This window comes from Bombus vosnesenskii, unplaced genomic scaffold, assembly GCF_011952255.1.
Source record: "Bombus vosnesenskii isolate JDL3184/JDL3185 unplaced genomic scaffold, Bvos_JDL3184-5_v1.1 scf7180000016261, whole genome shotgun sequence".
In the NCBI taxonomy this organism is placed as follows: Eukaryota; Metazoa; Arthropoda; class Insecta; order Hymenoptera; family Apidae; genus Bombus; species Bombus vosnesenskii.
In genome coordinates, this window is record NW_022884330.1 from 1,256,895 (window position 1) to 1,269,329 (window position 12,435).

Sequence of the window (12,435 nt, forward strand, 5' to 3'; positions counted from 1 at the left end):
AGAGAGAGAGAGACAGAGAGAGACGAAATCGTGCTTGTTTGCTGCGAGAAATGTTTTTTTTTTTTTCATTTTTCTATAAGGTACAATTCTTCCGGTCTTCTTAAGTACTGAATACAATATTATCGTCGATACGAGCCATTATTATTGTTACTTTTACTGTTACTTATATTCATTTTACATTGAGAAACACGCCTGTAGACCATCGCGGAAGAAAGCCTATCTCGTAATCGTTCTCCCTTGAAACTTGTTCCATTCTATTCCATTTCTATTAGTTATTTCCTCTCGTTCATCCTTTCCTTCCTCTATCGATATATATTTAGATTATTACGAAAGCTAATTCGTTTATATCGTTTATAATAAAATACATTTATATTAGTCCTGGACCTCGTGAAATTTCTCATTGATCCTCGTGATTTACATGAAAATTGATATCACATCGAGCAACCTCATATAATGTTTCGATCGTTTATACGCCAACGCGAGAGAGATAAGCAAAAACTCTAATCAGTGCCTGTTAAACAATAGCAGACCATTTTTCCTTATTATAAAAAAATAACATTTTGTTCCTTTCATTCGCTTCGAATGCTAACAACTTGCAATCTATGTCGCGATTTCGAATTCCATTAATTACAATGTTTTCGCTCGCTGCATCATAATATTAGACTGTTTTGAGATAAGTTTTTCATGTATAGTCGCTAAACTGATAAGATATACAAGGAGAATTGCGATAGTAGACGAGTTCCTCCTTTTGGATATATCAAATTTTTATCAAAAATCCTAGATCCGTTATTTCCAATTAGTTATTTAAAATTTGACAACAAATCGAGCAATATTAGAAACTTGGAAACGTACGAACCTTTCGGAAAACAAGTTCGTCAACTTCACTTTTTATAAATTTCTCATCTTCGTTACCTGTCCTTGTCCCTTCTGATTCACATTTAATTGTTAAAAAAGAAATGACTTTTTTAAATGATTTGAATGACTTGAATTAATCTTTTTGTTATATTAAATGACAAGGAATCTTTAGACTCACATAACAACACCTAATTCACAATTTGCATATAAAATAGTCTTTGTATATGTGAACCATGAATCATAATAAACAAGATTGTATTGACATTTTTATGCTAGATATAATACTAAACGAATCTTTCTGGACTTCTCTTATCAAGATCTTAAATGAAAGATATCAAAGATGAAAGGTACAGCCACTACATCTCCTTGTATCTCTTCTGATTCAGTAATCACTTTATGCGTTACTTATCACAAAATAGGCTGGTCCATTGAAAGCAAACGTATGTCTCATGATCGTATAAGCAATAACTTCTTATCCTCCTATATTACTCCTTCAAACGATAGCCACTTACATGAATAGCAGTACGGAAACTTAGTTAAAATTTCACCCCGCCATACGTAAATGTAGCTCGTTACACAGAAATGCAAAAGTCCGATAATCACAGCAAAGGGCACAGTGTATGAACAGAAACTATCTGAGGAGTATTATCTAGTTACAAGCGAATATAATGCATCCATTTAAATATTCGAATGCAACGGGTGCAGTCTCACCGCGCGTGAAAACAGCAAGCATTTACATTAATATATATGTATATATATTAACATCTCATCTCTGCTATAAGCGAGAAAACTATCGTACGTAGCTGAACGCGCTATAAACGAATATACGTTCTATTTGACATTTCTATATATCAAAATTGATTTCTTAATAGCGAAATAAATCATGTGTGATTGTGTATATTGTGACTATGCACATCACATATTTAGTATTATTTATACGAAAATGTTTGCCCTTTGCGTTTCTCCTGGGATACCCTGTATCCATCGAATTAATTCTAACTTCTTTAGAAAACATGTTTTGAATCGAATCTATGTTATACCTAGAAATGAAGTTATTAATTTTTGGTATATTCATGTACAAATGTTTTTATAACGTACGAGAAGCAATCATTTTTACATAAAATACCAAAAATAAAAAAAGCTGAAATGCAAAAAGAACTTTCCCAGTAATGCGACGCAAACGGCTTAAATATAATATAACATGCTTTCTAAAATAGAACAGACTCAAAAATTCACTCGTATAAAGAATAAAAGATATGGTGCGTATAAAATCCCTAACGCTATAAATAATTTCTATTGCAAGCGCTTGACACGATGATAATAATCGTCTAAACTAATTACATAGTATGAAGTTTAATGTAAATAGCGTAATATTAACTTAATAATGTTATGTACTAACAATGTATAGTTTAGCAGTGATATAAAATGTTCAATATCAGGTTGTACCAATTCATGTCGATAATCAAAGGCGCAACGTTTTCACGAAGTTGTCGCAAATTTAAAAAAAAGATATAGAAATGCTATCGAGAGCATTCTTATTTTAGAGACATTACGCGTAGTATCGTTTCTATTTATAAAAGTTACGATATTTCTCGAACTTTTACAATAAAACAGCATAATGTGCAATAGTATAAAAGATAATAACAAACAATGAGAATAAGAAACGTAAGACCGAGTGTAATCATTGTTTCTAACGTTTTTTTAAAAATGTAATCCATTTTATATAGTCGATATGAATTATTTTTTTCGTCTCTCACGCTAATCTTTGTTCTCAAAGTTCCAAGTATAAAAATTCGTTACGCGTAATAAATTACAATTCACCACAAAACATCTCGACTACTTAAGAAACAACAGTTTTTTTCTTCTTTCAAGATGTAAAATAAAACGGACGAATTGTATCGAATGTATAACTATTTTACAAAAGTCTACGTTAATAATCCTCACCCTATCGATCTTTACTCTGTAATTTTATCGATCTCCCAAATAGACAGAACTCTGTTTTTATCGAGATTCGTCTTCGTTATAAAATGCGTAAATCAGTTACTCGTTTTTGTAAATGAATAAAATATGTTATGCAGTACAATACCAGTGACTCCTGCTTCAAGGCGATGATCGCGTTAGCAATGAATTGGATTAGTTAAATAACATGCACAATTACACGTTTGATTAAAAAGATAGCACGGGTGAGAGTCTTTGGAGGAGTTTTCGGTTGACGATCAAAATCGTTCATCGGGCGTCCTTCGCTGTTAACTTCTCTATTAATTCTTGCAGTGGCGCCAATTCTCTTCTTTCTATCAAGTTAAATTCCTACAACAAACGAAAGTAATAAAAGATCATAATGGAGCATATCTATATTTGTTGAAGGTTCATTTAGTTTTGAGTATTTTACCTGAACAAAAAAGATAAAATGTTTGAATGAAGTATTTAAATGTGCTTCTTCACCAAGTTGAACCACTTCGCTGAAGTGTTGATGATAAATATGTGCATACACTCTGAATAATCTTTTCAATATTGTCTTGGCAATGGACAAGAAATTTTTTGGAAAAGGGACTCCTAAGAGATTATAATTTTATCAGTATATCAAGTACGAAATTATCTTATCCAACAAGATAATGTGACTGACCGATTTTTGAAGGAAATAAGGTTTCATCATCTAACTGGTCCTGCACCCAAGTCATTAAATAATCAATGTACTTTGGTGCGGAACATTTAATTGGCTTTTTCACAGTATGCCCATCAGCCCAATGGTATTCATATTTAGGTCCTGCAGACATAATGGGACAACTTTCTTCTGTACAGAACTCTGTAATAGTGCCATATAACATATTGATTTGGTTGAAAAAATCAACAGCTGAAACAATATAAAAAAGTTAGTTGTAATTTGTTAATTATTACAGGTTGGAATATATAATAATATGCTTGTAATACATACTATTTACTGCAACCCATTCATTTAAATCTTCACCTTCTGGGAGCATAACTGCAAGTCTCAAATTTCCAGAGCCTAGAGTGGCTGCTGCATGCTTCATCAAGTCATATTGATGAGTTCCCTCAGGGATATTCTTCTTTGGTTTAAAGGTTTTCGAAGATCTGCTTCCACTTAAAAAGCCATACAAATGTATTTCAATAATTGTTGTATTTGTAAAAATACAATATTATATTTCAATAATAGTTAATTTTAAGCAATTTGTATTAATTACTATACTAGTAAAAAACACAATCAGAATTAGAAAATTTCTATTTGTACCTATATTTTTTACATTTTTGTTTACATGTTCAATTGTTTACAGATTGAAGCATTTTATTATAAATCATATTCGCAATTCGATTGAAGACGAAAACAAACATCAGTTGATCATTCGAAATACAAATACAGGAAACGCATAAATTTAACGAGTGACCAAAACGATGTTTAGGGCGGATATGACAAATCGATCGGCCACAATTGCAACTAAGAACTTGCCCGATATCGCATCAGGAGCGTTTAAAAAAAATTCTACTTCCACGGTGCAATCCACTGCGATAAGATATGTCCCGTGGCGATTAATTTGACGTGTGACGAATATGCGCGCGTGCAACAGAGCACGAGTGAAAGCATTAGCTAAACGAGAGGGGTGAAGATCGTGTGAAAACGGAGGATTTTTCAAAGAAATTATGGCATCGTGCTATTTTTAGATATCCACAGATTGGTCGATCGCGATGTACTTGAATTCAAGAGTACATCGGGTTGGTTACCTAAATTAGCCGAGAAGGTAATATTTACGAAACTGGTTGACCAGTTTCTGTCAATATCTGCCCTCGCTCCAATCGGTCTATGGTAACAAATCATCGATTCCTTCTTTGCTGTCATTTGTCACTTGCAAATAACATTGGTGTGATATCAGGCGATCGATTAACAGGAAAACATTGAGTGTTCGGTAAGCTTACTTTTTTGAATGCATCGGAAATTTAATGTTGCGATATCAAAAAGGCAAAAGCATTATAGTAGAGTAAAAGTCGATTTTCATTGGAAACGGAAAAAAAACTTACAATAGGAAGCTCATTGTGCACTCCTGGATGACCTGTCGGTGAAATTCAATTTACTGCTACACGGCTGCACGTGTCGTTGATTTTTGCAATATTCTACAATATTATGAGATTTAAGCTGCAAACGATCCTTCTTAACATGCACCATACACTCTCTCCCGCGACAGCACGATAGACGTTTTGTCAACTACCTTTTCTGCAATCACCTCAACTTCAATCCTTCCACTGTTGAACGGGATTCTACTTCTTTAGATTCGGTCACGACCTCTATACAGACGTGATCGCAGACACACAGTTTCTAATTTTTCCTGTTACCTTATGATTTATATCATTTCGACGTTTAAAATGTCTTAGCCTCTGCGAAAATCGCAAATTATATCGATATACTATTTAAGTAACTATAGTCCAAATATTTTACTATGTGTAGCACGATCGATATAGCAGGTAAAAAATATAGATTGTCAAAGTTAAATAAGTTTAGGAACGCTAACATGGAGGACTTATTAGTACTGCGCATTCGCCTTAATGCATTTCAAATATGACCAGAAATTTTCTCTAATATTACTGGCGCGAATTGTAAATTTTATGAACTTCTAATATATACTTTTAATATATAAAACTTAAATAAATTCTAAAGAAACCAGGGATTTTATATACCATAATGTTACAATGTAGTACATTTATGTTTATAAACCAGCCATTAGTTTCGTTAGGATAGACGCCATTTTGCAGATAGTTTCGCGGAGCGTGGCGTTGGCTAAGCGTTTGCTGTCAATTAAACTTAATTCGTGATTCCTTCTAACTTGTAAATCAACACTAAGAAACCGTAAGTATGAATAATAATATTTACAATATATGAAATGAATATATTTTGGTGACATAAAACAAAGACTAGTATATTACCGATACGAACAATTCTTCGGTAAAGAAATATCTTTTTTTCAAACTTTTCTTCCGACTATATTGCAATGTTGCATTTTTTAACGTATATATATATATATTTATTTATTTATTTATTCTTGGAATTTCAATAACAAGTTACAAAATGCTACATTTTCACATTATTTTATTATTTTGTTGGATATTACTGACCTTCAAATTCTTGAATGACTGTTCTCATAAATTTACTATTGCATAAATGATGCAATATCTTTTAAATACAGCAAAAATTTAAACAATAAAAAAAGTAAAAAGGAACAAATAATATACAACTATTTGTTATGGTATATTGTACTTTAAAAATAAATAATAATTATAAAATAATCATGCTGTGTATTTATATTGCTTTTTATTTAATATTTTATAATGTATAGGAAAACATCAGGATATATTTATACAAATTATAACATAGTTTATTTTAGACTACAGAAATGTCGAATGGAAGTGGAGACCATGATGATGAAGGCTATGTTGTTAAACTACGTGGACTTCCATGGTCTACTACTGTTGATGAAATCATGAAATTCTTTAGTGACTGTTCTATTACAAATGGTAAAAATGGTGTACATATGACAATGTCAAGGGAAGGCCGTCCAAGTGGAGAGGCTTATGTAGAAATGGACACACTTGAAGATATTGAAAAAGCTTGTAAAAGAGATAGGGATCACATGGGTCATCGTTATATAGAAGGTTTGTTATAAAACATATAAAAATAAAAATATTTAAAAAATATATAATAAAATATGTCTCTCATCATAGTCTTTAAAGCAAAAAGAGGTGAAATGGAGTGGGTAGTCAAGAGAAGCGGTATGAACCTAGAGAATGCCATGGATGATGGTTGCGTGAGACTACGTGGTCTACCATTTGGCTGTTCCAAAGAAGAAATTGCTCAGTTCTTCTCAGGTATTTTATACATTCAAACCTGTATCTTTATTCATTTTTTTATATTATATATTACTAGAAATTCACTTACACCTTATTGGCGATCAATGTGTTTTGTTTTTTCTTTTATTTTTTATAATAAAATTATTTCCCTATCGTTTGATTTTTGTTAATCAAATAAAAATCTTGAATCACAGGGACTAAATGCTTTTGATGGTTATGATACATATGAAGTATATAAACAGCACAGCTTTTTATCTCTTCATAATTTAAAAGAATGGACATAGGTGTTGCAAATTAATATACAAGAGACATATATCCTAGAATTAAATTATTAGAGAATAAATATGGGAATAAAAGTATCTGGCAAAATAATACACATATTACAATAAGTGTCCAACATTTCACTAGTTTTACATATAAAAGTATAAAATTTGTTTTATGCCCGTCCCAAGCAGTGTCTCTGTGTTTCTATAATCACCAGATGGCCTTAGTTAAGATTTAAGGAAGTAAAGTCCCTACGCTTTATAATCCTTTATAGACTTGGAAAAGGAATATTTATTATAATTTCCATGCGTGTTTTATATAATTGTATAAAAATATCCTTATTTATTTTATTTATATTTTTAAGTTTTGTATATAGAACTTAATTCTTAACTTCGGCATAGTTAACATTTTCTTCTGTTTTGACTTAATTGAGAAAAAATGTCTATATTTCTGGAGCGAGACGTTTTGCACATAATGTGCAAAGGATATTTTAAATCTTGCTTCTTTATAAGGGTTTTAAATAAACTGACGATACTATAATTAATAATGGGTGTTACGCTACAATGTCGATGTTTGATTATGTGTGGGTCAGGGTTGGAGATATTGCCGAACGGGATTTCACTACCGACAGACTACACGGGCCGCAGTACTGGGGAGGCTTACGTTCAATTTGTTAACAAAGATGTTGCGGAGCGCGCTCTGCAGAAACACAAGGAAAAGATAGGACACAGGTGGGGCACTGACGCTAGCTGGGTTTGGGTATACTTATGACTTTTCAATATCATTTTATGATTGTAGTACATGTAGGTATATAAATTTTGTTAGTAACTAGCGGGAGCGAGTTTTTATATAGATGCAGTTTCTTTAATATCTTATTTTACAAACAGAAAAATACTATATAAAATAATTTATTTATTACTGCAAATAATCTGGAATGAATTATATTATTAAAACGTATTTACTAACTTTGCATTCGTATTATTCTATTCATATGCTATTATAGAAGTTAATTGTATAAAGAAACTGCTTCTTTTTCTAAACACAAATAAAAGAAAGTTAGTGGTACGTAAGCGAAAGTACTGTTGGCCCAACTGAAACCTATGGGTGGGTGCCGGGCGGGAGGTACCCCCTTACATCGTCACCAAATCCCATGGGAGGTGGGTAGGGCTAACCCAGGATGGGTGGGCGCTACGGAGGTAGTAATCATCGATCTAATTTGGCACACCTGTTTGACAATTGCACAATTGTACGTTTTATGCGAGACAATGTAATAATTTGAACTCAAAGGCTTTGCACAGTTTTTCTTTTGTAACGTCACTATTTATAGTTGATACATACAGCTCGTTAATTGCACGGAAATATTTTATTATCATCGTCATACGATAAGATATGCTAACTTCAATTATTTTAGCTTTTTTCTATTTTTTTTTTTTAAATTAAATATTTAAATTCGAAGTACTTTCTTTTAGTTGTATCGCTTCTCGATACTTATATATTGTTTACCCGATCTCTCTTCCACTCTCTCTTTTTCTTTCTCTCCTGAGTTGCATAAAGTGCAATTGTAATTGTCATATACCTGAGGATCATCAACATCTCAATGGCTAGGGTGACATAAGATACATCAGAATGCAATGTCACCGAGGGAGGGTATCTACACACAGGTTTAATATATATGTGGAGGTGTAGTATGAACAGTTAATCCATTACAAAATTCTCAGTATGGATTTTTTCTTCGAATCACGTCGTTTTTCTTTTTATTTTATTTTTGTTTTCATTTAATCTCCTAATTTTTTATATTGGAACAATAATTGTTTAGTTCCGTTACGCGAAAGGTTATTTTCAACATTCGCATTTCCTATTTATATCCGTCTTCGTTTAAAAGTGCGCTCTAAAATTAAAATTTTATGCTCATTGATATTTTTGCATTAAATTTTCTCTTATTTGAGAAGGCAGCCGACTATATGAACGGCAATAATATTTAAACGAGAATAATAATAATTAATATTAATCTTAACAGATACATCGAAATCTTCCGAAGCAGTTTGTCCGAAGTACGTGCTAGCATTGGACCGAAAATGCGAGGTGGGCCAATGGGTGGTTTCAATCAGAGACCAGCACCCTATGACCGAGGCTCTCGTTTCGGAGGGATGAATCGTTTTAGCAATAATAGCAGAGGTTCTAGAAATAGAGGTACTACACGAATTCGTTAGTTATTTAAAATGTGAAATGTCACTTATTACATCATTTTTCACTTATTGTTGTTTAATATGTTTTAGACTTTGATGGTGGTCCATGGGGAAGTGGTAATAACTTCGATTCACGCGGAGGAAGCATGGGTATGAGAGGTGGTTTGGACATGAAAGGTGGGAACTTCAGAGGCAGCGGTGATACATGGGGTGGTAATTCCGGTATTCATAGTATACACATGCGTGGATTACCATTTAAAGCCACTGAACAAGATATAGCTGATGTAAGTTTATAATTGAATGAAATAAATGTAGAATATTTTATTAAGTTAATATTTTTACAATGAAATTTGGCGGTATAATTATAGTTCTTCAGACCTATTGAACCGGTAAATGTTCGAATTATTCTTGAAAATGGTGGACGTCCTTCTGGAGAAGCAGATGTAGAGTTTGCAACTCATGAGGAGGCTGTTAAAGCCATGTCTAAGGTTATTTGAATAAATATAATTGACATTGTGATTTTCAATTAATAATTTTATATACTAATTATTTTCTGTCATAATGTTGTTATAGGACAAAAGCCATATGTCTCATAGGTATATTGAATTATTCCTAAATTCAACTGGTGGTTCAAGTGGAATGTCTTTGGGTGGTATTGGAAATTTCTGTGGAGGTACTTCCTAATTGCTTTTTATTATTATCTATTCTTTAACATTCTCGTCCTTATTAAATTTTTACAATTTTGTTATATTAAGCAAATATTAATTAAAGATTTATATTGTTAGGTTTGGGTAATAACTTCAGGCCTGGATATTCTCCAAACAGAGGCTTCAGCTCTCAACTAGGAGGAAGTAATTATAATAGTTTTTGAGGTCGGATGTCGCGTTTCTTGCGCTATCGACGATAAAATATTTCTTAAATCAAAGATTTATTGAATTATAATTATATCACAGTGAAATTTCATTTTCATATTACGTTCAGTTAAAGGTTAATTACTGTTTCACTGTTTTTCGTATTACGTACGAAATCATTAAATAGAATTAATAAAGTTTGTTTTAGTTTATATTATACTAATATAAAATCGACAAATATTAATTAGTTTAATATTATTTTAAGGGATGAATTTTGTTGATCGGAATTTATTATAATTCTGTTTAATCTTCATTCGTTTTTGAGGTAAAATATTAAGCATTATATTATAAACCCTTTTATCAAATTATTGATGTAATACGTATCTCAATTATAATGATCATAAAAGACAAATTATATTTTTCATATATAATTAGTATAATTTCATTGAATCGTAAAAATCTAAGTCACAAAAGTATAACTTTTTTTCTTTTTTTTCGTTATAGTATCATTTTGATGCATTGTACATCCACCATTTCATTAAAACCTCACAAAAGTGTTCCAAATTCTAATATTAGAGAATAAGCATATTTATAAATTATATAACAGCTTCGACATCATGTTATTTGTCAAAGTTAGAAATGTCAGAGTTTGCAATCGTACAAGGATAGTTAGTTTATATCAAAACACAAACAGTTCAACAATTACGATTCATATTGTAATATATTTATCAAATAGTAATTCACAGTTACATACAGTATAATAATTTATGTTAACCCTGTCGAATATTAAATAATACGTGAAATTCTTCGACTATGAACTCATGTTTAATGATATATACACGATATTATTAAAAAAACTGAGAGTATGTTAAATAATTCAATGTGTATTAATACTTCGTCTGCCACGTTAGTCATATATCACCGGCCACGGTTTCTCTTGTGACGCCATGGTGATCATTGGTGACCGGAGCGCTTGAACATTTTACAATTGTAAAAATTTAACCAAAATTGACAGTTAGGGCATTTTGAATATAACCGATAAATAAAAGATACTTTGAAATAAAAAGTACCCCATTGAACAATTAAACATTTTTATTAGAACATTAATAAAAAAAAAAATTGAGAACAAATCTTGCATCTAAGTGTGAACATACTATTATGTATAGAATGTGTAAATACTGTTTACTAAATCTTCTACACGTTTCAACAATACATTTTGGACGAAATAAACGAAGCCTTGTTATAATATGTCGCTATCAACTGTTACCAAGCCACCACGGTGGTCACCCGTGACCACAAATAAGATAAACGGTCCATTGGGGAAGAATGTTTACTTACATCGTCAATTCATTATTATTTTGCCATTATATGCTTTGAATAATAAAAATACTCCTGTGGTCCTAAGCGAAACATGTGATTTCGGCGTGGCAGTCAAAGTGTTAAATGCTATTAGGCTCTACTCCATTTTTGGCATTTATAAAGATTATAATTGCTTTTGAGTCAATTTTACTTGTAGTATGTGTAGCTCTACAAGTTTTCATGAGAGATGTTAACATGAAAAAAAAAAAGAAAAAATATTACAAAAAGATACAAATGTAATATTTCATTATATATAAGGAAACAGAGACAAAATACTCCTTATCTTTCATTGTGAAAATGAATGTTATAAACAAAACAGAAATGCTTGTATTTGTTTAGGACCTTATATTTTGTACGTGAAAAAATTCTATATTCAAATAATAATAATAAAATGTATCCTTATAAACTTATCTTGTGCATGAACTTAATAGGAATGACGTATGTTTGATGTGACCTGTGTTTTATAAAGCATAGCAATAAACGTTATCTTCATGATTGAAGGCCTCTATTCATATTGTGTTGTACTTAATAAGTGATTAACTAATTTATTTATTCAACTAAAAATTGTGTTTTTATAGTTAGACATCATTGTAAATTTCCATTCTAGAAAGTAATCCATTTTTTACAAATTTTTTTTTTTAATATAAGATTCTTATTTATTTTTTAGACTTTCGGATTTTCGTGAATCAAGTATGATATAATTCAATATTATAACTTAAATAATGAATACATATAAATGAGGTTGGAATAAATGGGACTATGGGACAGAGAAGTATGAAGTACATTGTATTGTACATATTTAGTATATCAAGTATTTAATTGAAATCTATTAGTCATGTATAGAAGTGACTGGGTGGGGAATATGAAACGTACACGGTTTGACAAAAACATGTATCAAAATTAATCATCCATAAACAAAGATAATCAGTATCTTAAGCATAGTTGAGATCAACGGCGACATTAGATTTTGGAAGATAAGATATAATTCGGTAAAAATTTGATACATTTCTACCATAAAATGTAAGTAGAGGAAGTATAATTTAAATATACATTCAACATATCCTTATATG

General features: G+C 31.2%; 2 protein-coding genes across 3 annotated transcripts; one reads left to right on the plus strand and one right to left on the minus strand.

Annotated features, from left to right (window-relative positions):
* Nucleotides 1-908: 908 nt before the first annotated feature.
* On the minus strand, nt 909-5,298 carry LOC117241623 (MOB kinase activator-like 1). Its single transcript, XM_033507515.1, has 5 exons — nt 4,885-5,298; nt 3,788-3,954; nt 3,479-3,706; nt 3,245-3,408; nt 909-3,162 (listed from the first exon to the last, which is right to left on the minus strand). The coding sequence occupies exons 1-5, from the start codon at nt 4,896-4,898 to the stop codon at nt 3,082-3,084; spliced, it is 654 nt and encodes a 217-aa protein (XP_033363406.1). The 5' UTR covers nt 4,899-5,298; the 3' UTR covers nt 909-3,081.
* Nucleotides 5,299-5,581: 283 nt separating this feature from the next.
* LOC117241622 (heterogeneous nuclear ribonucleoprotein H) lies at nt 5,582-10,764 on the plus strand. 2 transcript variants are annotated; one of them, XM_033507513.1, is made up of 9 exons: nt 5,582-5,707; nt 6,233-6,510; nt 6,580-6,723; nt 7,562-7,700; nt 8,987-9,159; nt 9,246-9,439; nt 9,524-9,643; nt 9,729-9,828; nt 9,941-10,764. In XM_033507513.1, the coding sequence occupies exons 2-9, from the start codon at nt 6,252-6,254 to the stop codon at nt 10,024-10,026; spliced, it is 1,215 nt and encodes a 404-aa protein (XP_033363404.1). In that variant the 5' UTR covers nt 5,582-5,707; nt 6,233-6,251; the 3' UTR covers nt 10,027-10,764. The 2 variants fall into 2 exon arrangements, with proteins under 2 accessions (XP_033363404.1, XP_033363405.1); XM_033507514.1 differs by having other exon boundaries at nt 5,583-5,707; nt 6,243-6,510.
* Nucleotides 10,765-12,435: the final 1,671 nt, after the last annotated feature.